Source organism: Giraffa tippelskirchi, chromosome 4 (assembly GCF_054371585.1).
Source record: "Giraffa tippelskirchi isolate mGirTip1 chromosome 4, T2T-mGirTip1v1.2.pri, whole genome shotgun sequence".
Taxonomy (NCBI): Eukaryota; Metazoa; Chordata; class Mammalia; order Artiodactyla; family Giraffidae; genus Giraffa; species Giraffa tippelskirchi.
In genome coordinates this window covers 150,672,795-150,694,314 of record NC_137278.1, presented here as the reverse complement: position 1 = coordinate 150,694,314, position 21,520 = coordinate 150,672,795, and the positions used below count along the sequence as shown (strand labels likewise).

At 35.2% G+C, this 21,520-nt stretch overlaps 1 protein-coding gene across 6 annotated transcripts in view; it reads left to right on the top strand.

Moving 5' to 3' along the window:
- The window catches only part of MON2 (MON2 regulator of endosome-to-Golgi trafficking), a 122,892-nt gene that overhangs the window by 44,966 nt on the left and 56,406 nt on the right, over positions 1-21,520 (top strand). For 5 of the 6 annotated variants that reach the window (XR_014081904.1, XM_081588927.1, XM_081588928.1 and 2 more), the window contains 11 exons: positions 2,349-2,473; positions 2,848-2,984; positions 3,942-4,095; positions 12,613-12,848; positions 14,719-14,800; positions 15,342-15,526; positions 16,311-16,423; positions 16,777-16,881; positions 17,237-17,317; positions 17,396-17,469; positions 17,559-17,649. Coding sequence is in view for 5 of the 6 variants with exons in the window: in XM_081588927.1 (XP_081445053.1) it covers positions 2,349-2,473; positions 2,848-2,984; positions 3,942-4,095; positions 12,613-12,848; positions 14,719-14,800; positions 15,342-15,526; positions 16,311-16,423; positions 16,777-16,881; positions 17,237-17,317; positions 17,396-17,469; positions 17,559-17,649 (1,383 nt within the window). In the remaining variant the exon portion in view is untranslated. The remainder of the gene's footprint in view (positions 1-2,348; positions 2,474-2,847; positions 2,985-3,941; positions 4,096-12,612; positions 12,849-14,718; positions 14,801-15,341; positions 15,527-16,310; positions 16,424-16,776; positions 16,882-17,236; positions 17,318-17,395; positions 17,470-17,558; positions 17,650-21,520) is intronic. The other variant, XM_081588930.1, reaches the window with a different exon arrangement.

Below are 21,520 nucleotides of genomic sequence, written 5' to 3'. Positions count from 1 at the left end.
GTATATATATATTTCTCTCACAAAGTATCTTGGAACAAATCCACTAGCTATAAGATTATTAACGCTAAACTGCCTCTGGTAAATAGACTCTTGCATTTGAATATTCTCTAAGACTTTCTTCATTGTCTTCTAAGCATACAGTTATCTTATATACTTGAGTCCCTACAGACATCTATGTGATATTTCGATGAGAATTTCCACCAGGGTGACTTTGATTCATCTTAAACATCAGTTGTTTCTTGACTGTTGCATGATGCCAAAGGACTATAGGAATTCAGAAGCATTCATCACCCTTCATGCTAGTACAATGGTGTTCACGAAATACCTTTGTGCCACAAGAATTGGACGTGTGCCATAGATACCTGTTTCATACAAGTGCAACCTCTTGGGGGAAAGACTTAGATTCATAAGAGGCACCTTCCATTGATACCCTTGAGAACAATTCATTGTCCCCAGCCACTAGCTTTCTGGTCAGTTTCACACTTGGCAGGGAGGGAGGAAGTGAGAACAAAGCTCCAGTCCTCAGGAGAATGACTCTCCCTTTTGCCCAAATCACAAGATTTTAGTGGCTGTAGTATAAAATTGAGTGTTTGATTTATACTGTAGTCACTTTTTTCATAGGAGAGGAAATGAAAGAAAACTCTTCAAGGCAGGTTTTGTAACATTAATAATTCCTTTGATGGGACTTCTCTGGTGATGTAGTGGCTTAAGATTCTGGGTTCCCAATGCAGGAGGCCCAGGTTTGATCCCTGGTCAGGGAACTAGATCGCATGTGCCACAACTAAAGATCCTGCATACAGCAAGTAAAAAACTCCGTGCAGCCAAATAAATATTTTTTAAAAATTCATTTTGCTTTGATATACTTGATGTTTCTGAGAGCCTTTATTTTCTGGCTGCATAACCTAAGAGCTTTCAATTCTACCACCACTTTTAAATTCCACTTTTACTGTAAAACAGATATATACATTTTGAAGGACCTACTCATGTTAAAATTGTTCAGTAGATACAACTGTTGCCCAGTGAGTCACTAGGATGATTCTTTCTTTTTTAGTTCTTTAATAAAAGGGAGTAGTTTTATTTAGAAAAAAATAATAAGCACTGTGTATATTTGCATGTCACTTTGCCATGTTTAGGTGATGTTTTTACTCTTTCATTTTTCTCATTTGAGTTCTCAGCAAGGTGCAGGTTCTTTTATCCTTTATTTGTAAGAAGATTACTTGGCTTGTTATCGTCAAAGGTGGTGGATAAAGAAGCTGAGCCATGTGACTTAAGATCCTACTGCTTTTCAACCATATCAAGTTTAGGGCAGTCACAAACCTCTGCCTGTGACTTCCCAGTCATAGCAGTCTAAGGATTATACTGTTTTTAGTTATCCCTCCTACGTTATCCTCATGACAATGTTCTATTTTTAAAGCATCTATGTAAAAGTCATTAGAAAATACCAGCTGCTGAGACTTCAGGCTAAAATCCTGAGGGCTACTCTAGTCTCAAAATTCCTTGCCCCACATTATGTTCACTCATTTTGGGGCACCCCCAGCTAAAACATTCAATAACTTGCTGTCCTTGGTGTAGGAGTACTATTCAGTTTGGCCTGGCAACCACAGTGTCAAGTTAATTCTTACCTCCATGAGGTCCCAGTGTGTCCTCAACAAATAAGTAACGGAAAGAATTCATTAACCTTTGAATAAACTGGTTACTTTTTGTTTGTTCATTCATTCACTTATCAGACATTTAATGAATAATGTCAGGAATATGCTTTAAATGGCATTATTAATTTGCAGACAGCTTGCAGAGGAGTTGGTTTAATACCAAAGGTAAAAACTAGTAGTTAATAAAGCAACACCATGTACCTAGCCTTGTTCTGAGTACTTTATTACATAAACTTACACCTGTCAACTGCCACAAGTTCCTTCTTGTTTTCCTACTGGAAAATACATGCTAAACATTCTTTGGCTTATTGCCTCTTTGTTTCTTAAGCAGCATAAGATCATATGAAGAATGTTTTGGTGTACTGAAGGGTACTTGAGCATACATGATACATGCTGTCTTCCAGGAATGAGGACAGCCTGATGGTGCACTGTGCTTTCTAAAGAGTAGGGATAAAAGATTAACGATGTTAGAAGTCAGTAGGGTGAGTTTTTGAGGATATATTTCGAGATACGCTGCTTATTTTTACTGTTATCTTTTCCATATATAACTACTTTTTTTTCCTCCACTGCCCATTAAGGATCATAATTTATTTAAAATTAAAGGTTATATTTGGTTTGTCCATAGGACTGAGTTAAGAACAAGAATGTAACTTATTCTTAGATTTAAAGAAATATTGTTAAAAATCTTATATTTTTTAGGTAACTGAATGTGAAATATTTCTGTCACTTCTGGTGAAATTTCTGGATGCAGATAAACCACAGTGGCTACGAGCTGTTGCAGTGGAATCAATACATAGACTTTGTGTGCAGCCTCAGTTGTTGAGGTAAAACCTCAGCAATATTTTGTTAAATGGATAGGTTAATATTTATGCTACTAGGGAAAGTTTTATTTATTTCCAAATAATGATTTCTAAATGAAAATTGTATATAGTATGTATATAGAGGGGTGTAGGTATGGACAAAAAGTGTGATTAGTGATTTCTATCAGTTGAATTTACTGAGTTAATATGACCAAGATAATTTTTTTAGGACACTGACCTCATTCTGAACCTTTGTCCAGAGTTAGTAAAGTCACTCCAGTATAATGAAGTTTTAAGTATAGCATTGAGACTGATTGATCACCATTATTTTCTATTAAAAAAGTGTTAAAAAATTTTAATATATATTTTCTCTATAAGCATTTAAAATTATTTTACAGGTCATTTTGTCAGTCCTATGATATGAAACAGCATTCTACCAAGGTTTTTCGTGATATTGTGAACGCACTGGGATCTTTTATCCAGTCCTTGTTTCTTGTCCCTCCTACCGGAAATCCTGCTGCAACAAATCAAGCTGGTAAAGGCTAAGTCATATTTTGGTTTTTATATCCTGCCATAGTTTGCAATATTCACTATTCTGAGAGGATATTGATCGAAATCCTCTGATTAGAGAAATTGGCTGCAGTCCATGGGGTCGCTAGGAGTCAGAGACAACTGAGCGACTTCACTTTCACTTTTCACTTTCATGCATTGGAGAAGGAAATGGCAACCCACTCCAGTGTTCTTGCCTGGAGAATCCCAGGGACGGCAGAGCCTGGTGGGCTGCTGTCTATGGGGTCGCACAGAGTCGGACACGACTGAAGCGACTTAGCAGCAGCAGCAGCAAGTGTATTATATACGTTTATTTCTTTATAATACTTTATATATAAGCATAAAAACTTACACTTAAAGAGTAATTTGATCACCCTAAGGTAGCTGTGTTTATTTCTTTCTAGAATATATTTTCTTCTCTAATATACTTTCAGTTCCTCTCATCACATACGAACACAAGTTTAGGTACCAATTTTCATTTTAGAAGAATCTTCATTTGGTGCCTCTCTTGAAAGAGTGTGGTTTCTACTAAGGTAGTATCTATCAGTCTTTCTTTTAACAAAACAGATGAACACAATTTAAGTTTGGAAATCAGTGTATAACTTCTTGTTCCCTTTAATTTCTTTCACTTTCATTTTTTACTTTCTGATTAGTGGTCTTTTTTATTCTTTATTCTACCTCTACTAAAAGGTGATTTAACAAAAAATATGTTACAATGTTTGTCAGTATTTTTACTTATTAGTACCTTTGATATAAAGAAGGAAAGGGTGTTTTGGGGAGACCGGGAGATGCTCTAGTAACCAAAATAGGATTGATAAATTTCATTTATTTGTGCAGTATCCATTTTTACAGCATAATATTAAAAAACTGACCAGGTGTTTGAATGTTACAGATTTGTACTTAAGTAAATTGGTATCTTTGATTGCTTTCCCTTATCTAACAGGTAACAATAATTCAAGTGGCCCTGTCTCAGCACCAGCTAACTCAGGAATGTTGGGAATTGGTGGAGGTGTTACTTTGCTACCAGCATTTGAATATAGAGGAACTTGGATACCTATTCTGACTATAACAGTACAAGGCAGTGCTAAAGCAACGTAGTAAGTAGTAGTAGCATTATTTTGTAAGGAATGAGGTTTATATTTTATACTAAAGTATTTCTCTCTGCATTATACTTAAAATTTTAGACATGCTATTTCTAACATATTTAAGAAGTAATTTTCTTTTGTCATCTTTTGAGAATTTTATCTACGACTGGATTTTGTTTGTTTTCTTTTGTTCTACTTGAGGACAGTTAACAGCATTACAAAACAATGTGATTTCTTTACTTAAGGACCTACTCACTTCTTCTATATGACTTTTCAGTTTAACTGTGTGGTTTGATTTCAGGCCTTGTGGACTTAGGTCTTCTGATACTGAGTAACTCTCAGCAAATTAGTTTGCCTATTTAAAAATATCAGCGTTCTCAACTATAAAATGGGAGTAGTGATATATCTACCTTTCAGGATTCTATATGTGAAAACAGTTAAGTGTTTGACTACACTTTTAGGGCTTAACACAGAACTTTTAGTTTAATTAATTAAAGTATTTAATGGATTCCACATGTGTTATTTTAAAATTTTTGTCATTAGCCCTTTTCAGTTTAACAACAGTTTTTACATATTCAGCTGTGTATTGTTGATTTTTTTTTAAAACCTTAATGAACTGAGATCGTGAACTTAGTGCTTACATAGATAAAGCAAGCAATAGTCCATATGTTTAACATTGCCACAGTTAACTGTGAGGCAGTTAATTAATATATTTTGAGTAACTGATACACATAGGGCTTCCCAGGTGGCTCAGGTAAAGAATCCGCCTGCCAGGCAGGAGATGTGGGTTTAATCCCTGGGTTGGGAAGATCCCCTAGAGGAGGAAATGGCAACCTACTCCAGTATTCTTGCTTGGAAAATCCCATGGACAGAGGAAGTTGGTGGGCTACAGTTCATGGGGTTGAAAAGAGTGAGACACGACTTAGCGACTAAACAGCAGCTGCAGTTGATGCGTAATTAAAACACTATTCCAGTGACAGTAAATCAAGACTGAAAGTATGAAGCAGAATCTCTGACTAGTTTAAATCATGAATTTATGCGGTGTGTCAGCCTGCATTGTATTATCACAATGATATTTTACTGTGCAGCTTTTCATTTTGCCTGAAATTGTAAAAGTAAAGAATCATCGAAGACTGAGATATTGTTATTCTTAGTCATTTAAAAGACATTAAAGTTACTAATGTCTCATGTATGCTTTGCCTTGTGTAAAGACTAATAATTTGAGTATACTGGAGTGAAAGTAAAAGTGAAAGTTGCTCAGTAGTGTCTTGACTCTTTGCGATCCCATGGACTATACAGTCCATGGAATTCTCCAGGCCAAAATACTGGAGTGAGTAGCTGTTCCCTTCTCCAGGGGATCTTCCCAACCCAGAGATCAAACCCAGCTCTTCCGCATTGCAGACGGATTCTTTACCAACTGAGCCACCAGGGAAGCCCCTGGTGTATACCCCAGTATACTGGAATATCAAGTTGTTAAAGAATCAGATTTCTAGCAGTGAAGGAGATATTAATAATTCACCTTACTAATTTCTCTAGGTCATTTTTTTAAACTGAAACAATCCCAACACAGAACAAAATTGCTGCTCTTGTGGACCTGATATTTTGGTGAATGAGGTGGTCAATAAAGACACAAGTAAACATACAGTATCACCTTGGGTAGTGATTAACTGTTTGAAAAAAAAAAAAAAGGCACGTTACAAGGGCATAGAGAGTAACCACACTGAAGATAGGAACAGAAAGGATATATCTGGGGAAATAAGATTAAGCAAAGACACAATTAAAAGGAAAGAGTGAAGATAAATAATACAGGAAGAAAAATAAAAACAGATAATAGGAGAGTAAATACTTGGCCAAATTGTAGAATTGCTTTTTTATTAATAAAATTCTAAAACAAATTATTTCTTGATCCTCATCAACTAAGAGTCTTGAATTTTAACTAGTTTTGCTACTAAATACTATGATTTTGAGTAGAGCGTTTTATTTCACTTGATCTTTTCTTATCTTTGAGACAAGGTTTGAACCAAATCTCAGAACATATAAATAGTTTTTTATTGTTGTTGCTCTTATTGTTTTTTTTTTAGCACTATGGATACTGAGATTACTCACTTCTGAGATCATAAATAGCCAGAAAATATTGGGGGTTCTTTTGTACATGGTTTAGTATGTTCACATCGGGACTTACCTGTTGAATTGGTATCTTTAATTCATTTATTGTGAGGTTTAGTATAATGTAATTTTCACTGCTTTCTTTGTTATTGTTCAGTCACTAAATTGTGTCCAACTCTTTGTGACACCATGGACTGCAGCATGCCAGGCTTCCCTGTCCTCAGCTATCTCTCAGAGTTTGCTTAGCTTCATATCCGTTGAGTCAGTGGTGCTAGCTAACCATTTCATCCTCTGCCCTAACCCCTTCTCCTTTTGCCTTCAGTCTTTCCCAGCATCAGAGTATTTTCCAATGAATTTTCTTTGAAGCCATGCATATAAATCTTAACTGTATATTCAGTTCTTTTATTGACTTAAGTGTGTAATAATTTGAAAACTTAAGTGACATATAGACAGAAGTCGTTTTTACATAATTTTGACGGCAGTATATTCTTTCAGATTTATTACACTCCCTTCAAAGTTGGGCTTGTGACAGTTTTTGCAATTGGAACTTAATTTTAAAATATTTACATAAATGGGTTACAGTTTATCTAAATGTGGAATTTGTGTAGTAGTTATAATAAAATAGCAGTGAAACAGAGAGGTAGGAAAGTATGGGCTTTGTTTAGGTTTGGACTATGAATACAAACAGGTATAAATTACCTTTTTTTCTTAACTATTCTAGCACTTAAAGTCTATACCATAGAATTTGGGAATTCGAGTTTCTGATGTTTAGAGTATTATATCTGCTTTAGATGCATTTTCCCGATAGATGACATATTCTTTGAGAACAGGTATTTGTCTAACAAGATGCTTGGCACTGATTGGTTTATTACATGGTTCTTGAGTGCTAATTGGCCTGGGAAAGATTAAGCACATAAACTTCACTTCCTCATGTGAGCTTAAATATCTTGATCAATAATATGAATATGATTGTATTGATTACCTAAATTTTAAAATACACAAGTGTTGGCACATAGAGGTTAAATTGATAGGCTTTAGAGTCAGAATTGAGTTAAAAACTGCTGATAACTGGGTCACTGTCCACAGTTTCATTGTCTGTATCTCTCAGGGTTTTTGTGAGGAGTTAAATAAGATACATTAAAAAAAAAAACAAAACAAAACTTAGTGTCCCAGACTGAAAGTAATTGCTCAGTAAATAATAGGTATATATAGGTGTTTTTATTGTTTATTCTGAGTTTTACATCTTTGTAAACTTCCTACCTTATATTGATTATGATTAGGAAACCTTTTGAACTTGAGATTGGAAATTGCTTTTCTTATAATGATTTTTAATGATTTCAGTTGTGTTTTAGATGTAAGTAACATAGGATAAAATTTGCCCTTTTGTAGTTTACAATTCATGATTTTATTATATTCAAAAGTTAGGCAACCATAAGCACCATCTAATTTCAGAACTTTTTCATCACTACAGAAGAAAAACCCATTATCTCTAAGCAATCAGTCACTAGTCTCCTTTCTCTACCCTTTCAGTTCGATTCAGTCGCTCAGTCGTGTCCGACTCTTGACGACCCCATGAACCGCAGCACTCCAGGTGTCCCTGTCCATCACCAACTCCCAGAGTCTACCGAAACCCATGCCCATCAAGTTGGTGATGCCATTCAACCATCTCATCCTCTGTCGTCCCCTTCTCCTCCTGCCCCCAATCCTTCCCAGCATTAGGGTCTTTTCCAATGAGTCAACTCATCGCATGTGGTGGCAAAAGTATTGGAGTTTCAGCTTCAACATCAGTCCTTCCAATGAACACCCAGGACTGATCTCCTTTAGGATGTACTGGTTGGATCTCCTTGCAGTCCAAAGGACTCTCAAGAGTCTTCTCCAACACCATAGTTCAAAAGCATCAATTCTTCGGCACTCAGCTTTCTTCACTGTCCAACTCTCACATCCATACATGACTACTGGAAAAACCATAGCCTTGACTAGACGGACCATTGTGGGCAAAGTAATGTCTCTGCTTTTAAATATGCTATCTAGGTTGGTCATAACCTTCCTTCCAATGAGTAAGTGTCTTTTAATTTCATGGCTGCAATCACCATCTGCAGTGATTTTGGAGCCCTCAAAAATAAAGTCTGACACTGTTTCCACTGTTCCCCATCTATTTGCCATCAAGTGATGGGACTGGATGCCATGATCTTAGTTTTCTGAATGTTGAGTTTTAAGCCAACTTTTTCACTCTCCTCTTCCACTTTCATCAAGAGGCTCTTTAGTTCTTCTTCACTTTCTGCCATAAGGGTGGTGTCATCTGCATATCTGAGGTTATTGATATTTCTCCCGGCAGTCTGGATTCCAGCTTGTGCTTCCTCCAGCCCAGCATTTCTCATGATGTACTCTACATATAAGTTCAATAAGCAGAGTGACAATATACAGCCTTGATGTACTCCTTTTCCTGTTTGGAACCAGTCTGTTGTTCCTTGTCCAGTTTCTAACTGTTGCTTCCTGACCTGCATACAGGTTTCTCAAGAGGCAGGTCAGGTGGTCTGGTATTCCCATCTCTTTCAGAGATTCTTTTCAGAATTTTCCACAGTTTATGGTGATACACACAGTCAAAGGCTTTGGCATAGTCAATGAAGCAGAAATAGATGTTTTTCTGGAACTCTCTTGCTTTTTCGATGATCCATCGGATGTTGACAATTTGATCTCTGGTTCCTCTGCCTTTTCTAAATCCAGCTTGAACATCTGGAAGTTCATGGTTCACATATTGTTGAAGCCTGGCTTGGAGAATTTTGAGCATTACTTTACTAGCGTGTGAGATGAGTGCAACTGTGCGGTAGTTCGAGTATTCTTTGGCATGGCCTTTCTTTGGGATTGGAATGAAAACTGACCTTTTCCAGTCCTGTGGCCACTGCTGAGTTTTCCAAATTTGCTGGCATATTGAGTGCAGCGCTTTCAGAGCATCATCTTTCAGGATTTGAAACAGCTCAACTGGAATTCCATCACCTCCACTAGCTTTGTTCGTAGTGATGCTTCCTAATGCCCACTTGACTTCACATTCCAGGATGTCTGGCTCTAGGTGAGTGATCACACCATTGTGATTATCTGGGTCGTGAAGATCTTTTTTGTACAGTTCTGTGTGTTCTTGCCACCTCCTCTTAATATCTTCTGCTTCTGTTAGGTCCATACCATTTCTGTCCTTTATTGAGCCCATCTTTGTGTGATATGTTCCCTTGGTATCTCTAATTTTCTTGAAGAGATCTGTAGTCTTTCCCATTCTGTTGTTTTCCTCTATTTCTTTGCATTGATTGCTGAGGAAGGCTTTCTTATCTCTCCTTGCTATTCTTTGGAACTCTGCATTCAGATGGGAATATCTTTTCCTTTTCTCGTTTGCTTTTCACTTCTCTTTTCCCAGCTATTTGTAAGGCCTCCTCAGACAGCTGTTTTGCTTTTTTGCATTTCTTTTCCATGGGGATGGTCTTGATCCCTGTCTCCTGTACAATGTCACGAACCTCCGTCCATAGCTCATCAGGCACTCTGTCTATTAGATCTAGTCCCTTAAATCTGCCTGTCACTTCCACTGTATAATCATAAGGGATTTGATTTAGGTCATACCTGAATGATCTCGTGGTTTTCCCTACTTTCTTCAATTTAAGTCTGAATTTGGCAATAAGGAGTTCATGATCTGAGCCAGTCTGCTCCCGGTCTTGTTTTTGCTGACTGTATAGAGCTTCTCCATCTTTGGCTGCAAAGAATATAATCAATCTGATTTTGGTGTTGACCATCTGGTGATGTCCATGTGTAGAGTCTTCTCTTGTGTTGTTGGAAGAGGGTATTTGCTCTGACCAGTGCGTTCTCTTGGCAAAACTCTATTAGCCTTTGCCCTGCTTCATTCTGTACTCCAAGGCCAAATTTGCCTGTTACTCCAGTTGTTTCCTGACTTCCCACTTTTGCATTGCAGTCCCCTGTAATGAAAAGGACATCCTTTTTGGATGTTAGTTCTAAAAGGTCTTGTAGGCCTTCATAGAGCCATTCAACTTCAGCTTCTTCAGTGTTAATAGATTTGGATTACCATGATATTGAATGGTTTGCCTTGGAAACGAACAGAGATCATTCTGTCGTTTTTGAGATTGCATCCAAGTACTGCATTTCGGACTCTTTTGTTAACCATGTTGGCTACCCCATTTCTTCTAGGGGATTCCTGCACACAGTAGTAGATATGATGGTCATCTGAGTTAAATTCACCCATTCCAGTCCATCTTAGTTTGCTGATTCCTAGAAAGTCGATGTTCATTCTTGCCATCTCCTGTTTGACCACTTCCAATTTGCCTTGATCCCTACCTTCAGTAGCTACTGATCTACTTTCTGTCTCTATTGATTTATTTATTCTGGATCCTTCGTATGGATGGAATCATATAATACTCTTTCGTGTCAGGCTTCTTTTACTCAGCATAATGTTGAGTAAGCTCCATCCATGTTCCAGGTTGTATCAGTACTTCCTGTTTGTGGCTGAATAATAGTCCACCATATGATTATGCCACATGTTTGTTGATTGTCGGTTGATGGGCATTTGGGTTGTTTCCACTTTTTGCCTATGAATAATGCTGCTATGAGCATTTGCCTGCAAGTTTTTGCATAGACATGTTTTCATTTCTCTTGAATATATACCTGGAGTGGAATTGCTGGGTCATATAATGACTCTACGTTTAACTTTTTGATGATCTGCCATACTGGTTTCCCATATGACCATACCATTTTGCATTTCACCAACAATGTATGAGGGTTTAAATCTCTCCACATCTTCAGCAATACTTGTTATTGTCTTTTGATTATTGCTGTCCTAGTGGATAAGTGTTACCTTACCGTATTTCAAATTTACATTTTCTAATGACCAATGACATTGAGCATCTCTCTCCTTTGCTCATTGGCCATTTGTATATCATCATGGGAGAAATGTCTTATCAAATCCTTTGCTCCTTTTTAATTGAGTTGTTATTTTATTATTGAGTTGTAGAAATTCTTAGCATAGTCAAAATCTAGTCCCTTGTCAGGTATATGATTTGAAAAAGTTTTCTCACATTCTATAGATTGTCTTTTCATTTTCTTGATAGTGTCCTTTGAAACACAGTAATTTTCAATTTTGATGAATTCAGTTTATCTTTTTTTTCTTTTGTTGCTTGTGGATTTCAGTATCATGCCTAACAAACCATTTCATAACTTGAAGTCATAAAGATTTTTGCCTGTGTTTTCTTCTAAGAGTTTTTAGCTTTAGCTCTTAAGTTTAGGTCATTGGTTCATTTTGAGTCAATGAGCTATGAGTAAGTGAGGTATGAGGTAGGGCTCCAACACCACTGTTTTTTAATGTGAATATCTAGTAGTTCTTTCCTCATTGAATTGTTATTTCTTCAATTTTAAGGAGTTTAAAATGACAATTCCCCGTTTGTTATGATTTAAGACAGAAGATTTTCATCTTTTCTTCTGAAAACTATGTCCTAATTATGGAGTATGTGTGTTAGTCGCTCAGTCGTGTCCGACTCTTTGCGACCCCGTGGACTGTAGCCTACCAGGCTGCTCTGTCCGTGGGATTTTCCAGGCAAGAATACTGGAGTGGGTTGCCATTTCCTTCTCCAAATTATGGGGTATAAGTTGCTCTAAAATTTGAATGTGACACACTGATGCTCTAAATATTATCTTACCTTGTTGACAGATTGTATCTGAGATGATAGGATGACAGATGAGCTGGCTATTTCACAGTAATGCTTTTCCCTAGTATGAAAACGTCTTTTCTTCTTTATAGTATTGATTTGATTTTATAGCACCATATTTACTTCCTTTTAAAAATTATAGTGAAGTTACAATATTGTGTTATTTTCAGGTATACAGCAAAATGATTCAGTAATGCACATAAACATATATATGTTTATATACCTAGGCAAAGAATATACAAAAGGAATATATATATATTCCTTTCCAGCTTCTTTTCCATTTTATATTATTACAAGATATTGAGTATAGCTCCCTGTGCTATAGGACCTACAGTAGGTCCTTGTTTACCCTTTTATATAGCACCTTATTTTAAAAGCACTTAAGTCAGATTTTGAGATGGTTTGTAATCTGTTTGTCTTTTTCTGTTCTGTATATGTGTTTATTTTTCTGATGTCAACAGTTAATGAAAATATTGGCACAACTTGGGGGAGAGGCAAAAAATAAACTATTATTATTATCCGTTATTGCACTGGTCAGGCCTTAACTTTTCTAATCAGTTTCTTAGAATACCATTATGGGAACATTCTCCAAAGTAAGCAGATCTAGTGGTGGCCATTTACTTTTGCTATTAATCTTAATTTCTGTAATCTACAAATTATGGAAAGAAATTTTTATATATTTTCATTATTGTGGCTTCTCATTAAATACCTGATTTTTTCATAATTTCAGCCTAGAGATGTTGGACAAAGTTGAGCCCCCAACTATACCAGAGGGTTATGCTATGTCCGTGGCATTCCACTGTTTGCTAGACCTTGTACGTGGAATCACTAGTATGATTGAAGGAGAGTTAGGAGAAGTTGAAACAGAATGTCAGACTACTACCACTGAAGCAGTTTCTTCGCCTACACAGTCATCAGAACAGCAAGAATTACAGTCAACATCAGACCAGATGGATAAGGAAATAGGTATATTTATTATGATTCTATATTTTAAATGTTTGTCTTGGAATAATTTTGAAGTTACAGAGAAACTGCAAAAATAATAGTTTTCACATATTCTTCACCATGCTATCCCAACTGTTAACACTACCATATTTGCATTATTTTTCTATTTATACATATCACCATATTTTTTTCTGAACTATTTGAGAAAAGGCTTCAGACATAATTCCCCATTACCCCTTAATATTTTAAAGTGTATTTTCTAAAAATAAGAACTGTTTCCTACATAACCACAGCATAGTCACCATCAGAAATTTAGCATCAGTTCAATATGTCATCAAATCCCAGATGTCCTTCAGATTGTGTCATTTGCCCCAGTAATGTCTGTTATGGTCTAGGATTACATGTTGAATTCAGTTCCATGACTCTATACCCTTCTTTAGTCTGGAACAATTCCTTAATTTTTCCATGTTTTATATGACCTTGACATTTTTGAAGAGACAGGCCAGTCAACTTGGGTTTGTTTTTGTTTGCCCATAATTAGATTTAATAGATTGATTTTTGGCAGAGCTGCCACAGAAATGTTGCTATGCTGTACACCAGTGTTGTTAACTTTTGTCATTTGGTTAATGTGATGTCTACATCCTTTCTTCAGTGGCAAGTTAATTAACTTTTTGTAGAGAAACACTTTGAGACATCTTCTAGGAGAGCTTACCCTTCCTGATTTATTTTGTTTCATGTGTTTATTTATATTAGTACAGACCTTTGTATTCCTATTTTTTTCAAAGCATTATCAGTACAATCTGTGATTGTCATTATTTGATTTGACACTCAATTATCCGCGACATGGCCATATGGGACCCCTTTCATGCTGATTCCTGTGTCCTTTTATCATCCCATGTTCTTTTGTTGTTTTCTGACCACTACTTAACTGTCTGATACAGCAAAATGCTCTAAGCTCATCATGGATTTTTCTTGTATAATCCAGGGATAAGTTATTTTTCCAGGGAGCCCCTAGTTCATTTTAGTGGAGAGCAGTATTTATAAACTAACACATGGACACTAGATATGCTTCCTGCTACTTGAATAGGACATACGCACATATATGAGCACACATTTCTGTACATTTAAAATATATATATCTATTTTAAATACCACGAGGACAAACCCAATTTTTCCAATTCTAGTTTAATACTACATGATGTACTTTTAACTTGCCATTTTTGGTATTTCCTTCTCCAACAGTGAGAAAGTTGATCCTATTTTACTCAGTGTATTTACTCATTTGCATAATTTCCAGAGACTGGTTAGTCTCTTGGCTGAGCTTGCTTATTACAGTTTTGCACTGCCAGCTGGTTGCATAGGCTGAAAGTTTGGCCCAATGAAATAGAAGGGAATAGGAACTGATTTTATATGTATATTTTAAAGGTATCAGTCAGTATACAAAAAGATCTTATTATTGATATTTTAAGACAACTTAGTTTTAAGACTTTTTGGGGATTCTCTGGCAGCCCAGTGGTTAGAAACCAAGATCCCACAAACCAAGTGATGTGGCAAAAAAAAAAAAAAAGGTTTCTTGAATTCTGAAACTGGTATGGTTTGAAAGTTTTCATTTATTCAGATACATATTAAAGGTTTTAGCTTTAGTATTTAACAACAGAGTTGTTTTTTGAATATTTGCTATATTATCAAGTGGTGACGGGGATTTTAGAATTTGACGTGTTGTCAAGTGCTGTGATGTTTGTAATTATTATTATTATTATTATTTTTAAATAAATTTATTTATTTTAGTTGGGGGCTAATTACTTTACAATATTGTAATAGTTTTTGCCATACATTGACATGAATCAGCCATGGGTAATTGTTATTAAATATTGTATGTGTTTCCTTTAAGTTATTAGAGCTGTTTGGGAAGAAATGGTGAATGCCTGCTGGTGTGGTCTACTTGCTGCACTGTCACTCCTTCTTGATGCCAGGTATTAAATCTTTATAAGTTTTATTTTGCATGTGGCAGGTGAAAAAAAATAGCAACAAACCATTTTAAATTGTATATTTAAATTTATCCTGAGAATTGTTTCCTAATACTAGTTTTTTGTTTATAGAATATTATTATTTTTCTGCCATCCCCCTCTTCCATCATGTTATAATGGAAAATACAATCCAACAATTACAGAATGCCTTTTTCATTTTAAGCTTTACTACTTAAAGTTAAGATAATTATATTAATCAATTTCTTTGATGTTTTTCTTCAGAATCATGGAATTTGATGATTTTAAAATGCTTGATATTTTTAAGTTACATCTTTGAGTTCTTGACTGTTTTCTTTGATAATGAATGTGTGTCATAAATTGTTTTTATCCAGTTCAAATTTTCAGATGTTTATTAGTTAAAATTCCTTAAAGTAGACTGATTTTGAGTTTTTTAAATAGATTTTCTTAAAATTTTCCTGACTACCTAATTTCATTTGGCAGCATACCTAAAAATAATCATACTAAATAAAATACTTTATCTCTTCAGCACAGATGAAGCAGCTACTGAGAATATTTTAAAAGCTGAACTGACTATGGCTGCTCTTTGTGGAAGACTGGGCCTTGTAACTTCAAGAGATGCCTTTATAACTGCAATATGCAAAGGTTCCCTGCCTCCTCATTATGCTCTTACTGTATTGAATACCACCACTGCAGCCACACTTTCCAACAAATGTAAGATTTCAGCTTCTTTAGAGTTCTGTTCATCAGGTGGGGTGACATAGTGTAGAGAATAGATTATAGAAATTCTGAGTTCAAGCCTCTATTTTTCTACTCCCTGACTCTGACTTCTGCGAGAAGTTTAATGTCCCTGAGCCTCATTTTCTTCCATCTTATTAAAACAATGGAGGTAGGAGTAGGGAGAATAATACCAATTTTAAATAATAATTGCGAGGATAAAAGAAGATATATCTGAAAGTCCTTTGTAAACTCTAGCATACTACTGAAATGAGAATGGTTGTGTTTTTTTGTTTTGTTTTTTTTAATAGAACTAGTAGAATGGTAGTGTTTTCCACCACTTAGATTAAGTTGACATTCAGAAAATATTTTTTTCTTGTTGAATACTTAAAAACATTCAAGTTTGTTACATGTAGTAGAGGTAAATTTCAATGTGCTGTTCAGTTTTCAAACTAAAAATGTGAGTATTGGTCTCTAGGTAGAAAAGTTTACTGGGAAAGTATGTTTAAAATATTAAGTGTCCTGAACTCTATTTTGCTTGTGAGGCAATTATCAAAGTTTTATAATTTGTTAAACTTATTTAGAAAATTACTTAATATTTGCTTGTTTTTGTTTTTGCATCTCTTGAGTTTTCAAAATGTTTGCATATTGATAATAGGTAACTAAATAAATGTCATAGTTGAACTTAGTTTGATCAAATTAATGTTCTAAAATATAACATTGCTTTGAGTACAGTATGAAAAGTATATTTTAATTATTTAGGTTTTCCTTTGTGTTCTAGCATATTCCATCCAGGGCCAGAGTGTTATGATGATCAGTCCATCAAGTGAATCTCACCAGCAAGTTGTAGCAGTGGGTCAACCGCTAGCAGTTCAGCCTCAAGGGACAGTAATGGTAAAGTACTTTTTCTTTGTTTGGTAACCAATTAATACCAATTAACTATCAAGGAAACCTTTTGTACCTTTTTGTGTGTTTGTCAAAATTTGTCATTATACTTATTTTCTTTCTTTTATCTGACTGATACTTTTAGAAGACATGAGATAAATACAGAGTGACATTGTTGTAACCAACTGTGACAACACAGCTTTTAAGCAAATGAATTTGTTCTGTGCAAAATCATGCAGGCCTCTTTTCTTAAAATTTTTGTTTCTTATTAGAAAATATTTGAATATGATAGTACTTTTTATAAGCTTATAATTTTTGAGAATGCATAACAGTTCTTGCAAATATATCCTTTTTTAATATAGCTGACTTCCAAAAATATCCAGTGTATGAGGACTTTACTTAACTTGGCACACTGCCATGGGGCTGTTCTTGGGACATCATGGCAACTTGTCTTGGCAACTCTACAGGTATGTTGTAGCCTCTGGATCAGAGGCCAGTGTTGTTTTATATCTAAGTGCTATCAGTTAAACTCACCAATGCCTATCAGTGCTTTGGGCAGGCCTGAACAGGCAGTAAGTATGAAAAAGGGCAAGTCGGAAAAAGAACAAAGACATGGCTCACATTATATGAAGGGATGGGATGTCTCTCATAGTGGCCTGTTCTACTGCCTATGCTTGATGTAATGAGTATTTTGTATGAATGTTAATTACTAATTTCAATTTAGTTATTAGATACCTAGTCTGATTTTAGTTTTAGTTATTAGAATTTTTGTAAGTTTATAAATTTTTGTGTTCTTTTTTTTTTTTTTTTTAAATTTTACAGCATCTTGTATGGATTCTGGGATTAAAGCCTAGCAGTGGTGGTGCCTTGAAACCTGGGAGAGCTGTTGAAGGGCCCAGTACAGTAAGTTCTAGTCATTCTTACTCAGTTCGTATTTTGCAGAATGTTTATATATTACATTTAATTTTCTTCTTCTCTTAGGTTCTAACAACAGCAGTGATGACAGATTTACCAGTGATTTCCAATATACTTTCAAGACTGTTTGAAAGCTCACAGTAAGAGTCAGTTTTTAAAACTGATACAAACATTATTGTTAGCTGTATATTTTAGATGAGAATATCTTATATCTTCATTTTTATTTTAGGTATCTTGATGACGTATCATTGCACCATTTAATAAATGCACTTTGTTCCTTATCCTTAGAAGCCATGGATATGGCCTATGGAAATAATAAGGTGTGATATTCTTCCTTTTCTGTGTTAAATATGGTACATTATTTTGTTGAATAAGATGTATATTCATTAGGATCTTAGTGTCTTACAAGTGGGAACAGTGCCTTGTAGGCTAGCCCTGCTCTTTTGGGTTTTTACATTTATGGTGGTTTGTTGAAGGGAGAGTGAAGAGGATACTTCTTGGCTTGTGGTGTGTACCAGTAGTTGGCTTCCCTGGTGCCAGTATGTATCATGATTTTAAATTGTGTCCACTTGTGCACTGAATATTCTAAAAAATATTTCTATAAAGAAAAATTGAACACCACACTTATAAATGTGTTCCACAAATTAGTAATCCTAATAATTACAATTTATGATTGTGGCAATACAAGTTTTAAATCAAGGAAAATATGTCTCAGTTTCTTTTGCCTTCATGGGATGGAAATTAAGGAGCTAGTCATTTTTTTCTGAGAGTAATGACTCTCCCTACCTTGAAAATTAAATTTTTGCTTTGCTTATTGATTAAATGAATCAAACAATACTTTTGAGAACATTTCTTCCTATACTCTACCATTTTCTGTTAAACTTGGAAAACACAAGAATATTTGGGTTTATTGATACCTTAGAAATTATTTAAAATGCTCTCTACATTTTAAGATGAATAAATATATTAGCTGGACCATTTACAAGTAAGTAAGTGAAGTTACCCAGAAAACGATTAGAAAAGCAGAGAATGCAGCTTGTGGTTTATTTAATATCCAAATGTAGGACCTAAATTACATTATTTGCCTAATCCTTAATTATAATCCTGTGTATTGTAGCTTGTCATCCTGGCTCATGTGAGTCATTTAAAGATTAATCAAAAAGATCTTAAAGAGCAAAGTTTTGTATATTACGGTACACACTTAGAGAATTATATAAACACGTAAGTGTTTGAAAATATCTGTTATAGTTTGCTTCAAATCAAGGCAAGGATAATATACAGTGAAGTAATCAAATTCTTAATACTTTCAGTAATCCTACATCCTTATGATTAATTCTTAACTCAACAATGTAATATTTTTAATAGATACCTTAATTGAATCTGAGCAAGTTTATATGATAATGACTTGAAAATTTATGTATTCACTCACCAAAGTACAATATGTTTACTATGTACATGACACTCTGCTAGAAAATATAAAGGAAATTTCTGTTTTCAAAGAGCATGTAAACCACTTGGCTCACGGATAATGTGGCAGATAAAGTGGTGAGAGAGTCGAAATAGTTTATCAATGTCAGCTATTCTGAGTGAGTTCAATAGCTTAGGGAGTAAAATGTATATATCACTGTCCTTTAAGATGTGGTTTTAAAGTCACCAGTCATCTCATTTTTGGTCCTCATTTCAGGAATTTTTGCTAATGTGTTGAGGAGGTAGCTGATGGTAAAGCTTGCAAATTCTTCCTTAGAAGGGGACAGTGTTGATGACACTTGTGCAGGCATACTACCAAACTGAGTATATCAACAACAGAAATAAGAAAACAGCTGTTATCTTTGTTGTATGTCAGATACTAACTTATGTATTTCTATTTAATCATTTAAAACAACTCTCTCAGTTTCAGTAGTAGTAACTGCTTTTTAGAGATAAAATATAAAAATAGCTTAAATACCCTGCTTGGGGTCACCTATTTAGTAATTGGTGGAGCTTGGATTTGAATCCACGTATGTCTTATTCCAGAGCTCCATTCTTATAACCACTTCACTTGTGGCTTTAACTTTTGTGTGCATCAAAGTCAGGTATAGCACTTTTTAAAAATGCAATAGTTAGGACTACATACCAAGCTTCATGGATACAAGTATCTTTGGGTATGAGGTCTGGACATATACTTTTAAATGCTGTGTGATTCCTATGTATCTTCATTAGAATAAAGAGGAGGGAAAGGAGGAAATAATACTAGGCAACATTTATAGGGACTTGCTTTGTGCCAGGCACTTTCTAACATGAGAGGTCATTTCGGTATATTATTATCTCCATTTTATAGATTAAAAAAATTAGCACAAAATAGAGTGAACTTTTGCTGTTTATAGCAACATAGATGGACCTGGAGAATATTATGCTTAGTAAAATAAGTCAGAGAAAGACAAATATTATTTATTGTCACTTATATGTAGAATCTAAAAATAAAAAAAAAAGCTAGTGAATATAATGAAACAGATCCACAGAGAGAGGAAAGGTGGAAGGGACAAAATAAGATAAGGGAATTAAGAGGTACAAACCATTATATATAAAATAAATAAGTGACAAGGGTATATCGTATGGCACAAGGATATATTGTATGGCACAGCCAATATTTTATAATAACTATAAGTGGAATAAGATCTGTAAAAATTTTGAAACTATGTTGTACACCTGAAACTAGTATCATAAATCAGCTATACTTCAAAAAATTACTCAAGGTTACATAGCTATTAGTGGTAGTGTTGCGATGTTAAAAATTCATAGGCATCAGTCTTAACTACTGTATCATATTGTCTCTAGAATGATGAATTTCTTTCTACCACACTAATTTTTAGGGTACTTATAGTGTTAGCACAGGCAGGAAGAGTCAACCTGACCACACTTTTCTTAAAACCCCAGGGTACTTGTTCAACAGTTTTTACTAGAAAAGAAAGATAATTTCACACATTTCCATTTTATATTTTCATCAGTACTGTAAAAACGTTGTGTATAGAGTAATTACAAAATCTTTTTACTTAAAAATTATAAAATTATGCTCATAATTTACTTTTTAAATTTCAGTTGGCTTCTATTTTTTCTGATGCATTGTCTCCATTTGAAGTACTACAGCTATTTATCAAAAAATTCTCATAATTATAGTCAGCTTAGCCTACATTTAAGTATATTTTACTATCTCTATTAAAATTGTATAAGAGATAGTTGCCCTTTGAACTTTTTACTGAAACTGTTCTTCTAACACATGGACTGAGTAATTCAGCCATTTATGAAGTACACTGATTTCCTTTCTGTTGTTGAAATGCCAGTGACTGAGGAAAGTCGTTTGTCTTCTCTCTCTGCAACTTTTTTATTAAGGTCTAAACTGACAGCCTTTACCTCTTCCTTCTTGACATCATAGTTCCTTCCCCTGGTGTCTGTTGTCTTCTTTTTTTTTTTTCATTTTTCCTTGATATTCACACATAAAACCTAAGCATTTGAAGACTTTACTAGTAAGAATGTATATTGGTTAGCTCGGCCTGCCATAACAAAATACTATAGACTGGATAACTTAAACTATGGAAATTAATTTTCTAAGAGTTCTAGAAGGTAGAAGTCCAAAATCAGGGTGCTAGCATGGTCAGCTCTTATGTAGACTCTCTTCTGGATTGAAAGATGCCTGACTTCTTACTGTGTCCCTACATGGCAGGGAGAGAGGGAAAGGGAGGGAAAAGGGGGAGGAAGAGGGAAGTGGAGTGCACATAAGCCCACTAGCTCTATGGTGTCTCTTCTTATGAGGACGTTAAACTTAATGTATTGGGCCCTTACCCTTAAGACCTCATTTGACCTGGATTTACCCACTTCCCCAGTGGTTCAGACGGTAAAGCGTCTGCCTTCAATGCAGGAGACCTGGGTTCGATCCCTGGGTTGGGAAGAACCTCTGGAGAAGGAAATGGAAACTCACTCCAGTACTCTTGCCTGGAAAATCCCATGGACGGAGTAGCCTAGTAGGCTCCAGACCATGGGGTCGCAAAGAGTCAGACACGACTGAGCGACTTCACTTCACTTCACTTCACTTTCACCTTCTTATAGACCCTATCTCCAAATGTTATCACCCTCAGGGTTAGTTTCAGCATATGAAGTTTGGGAGCAGTGGTGGAGGGTGGGGAGTGGCGGATCACAATTCAGTCCATGGCAAAATTC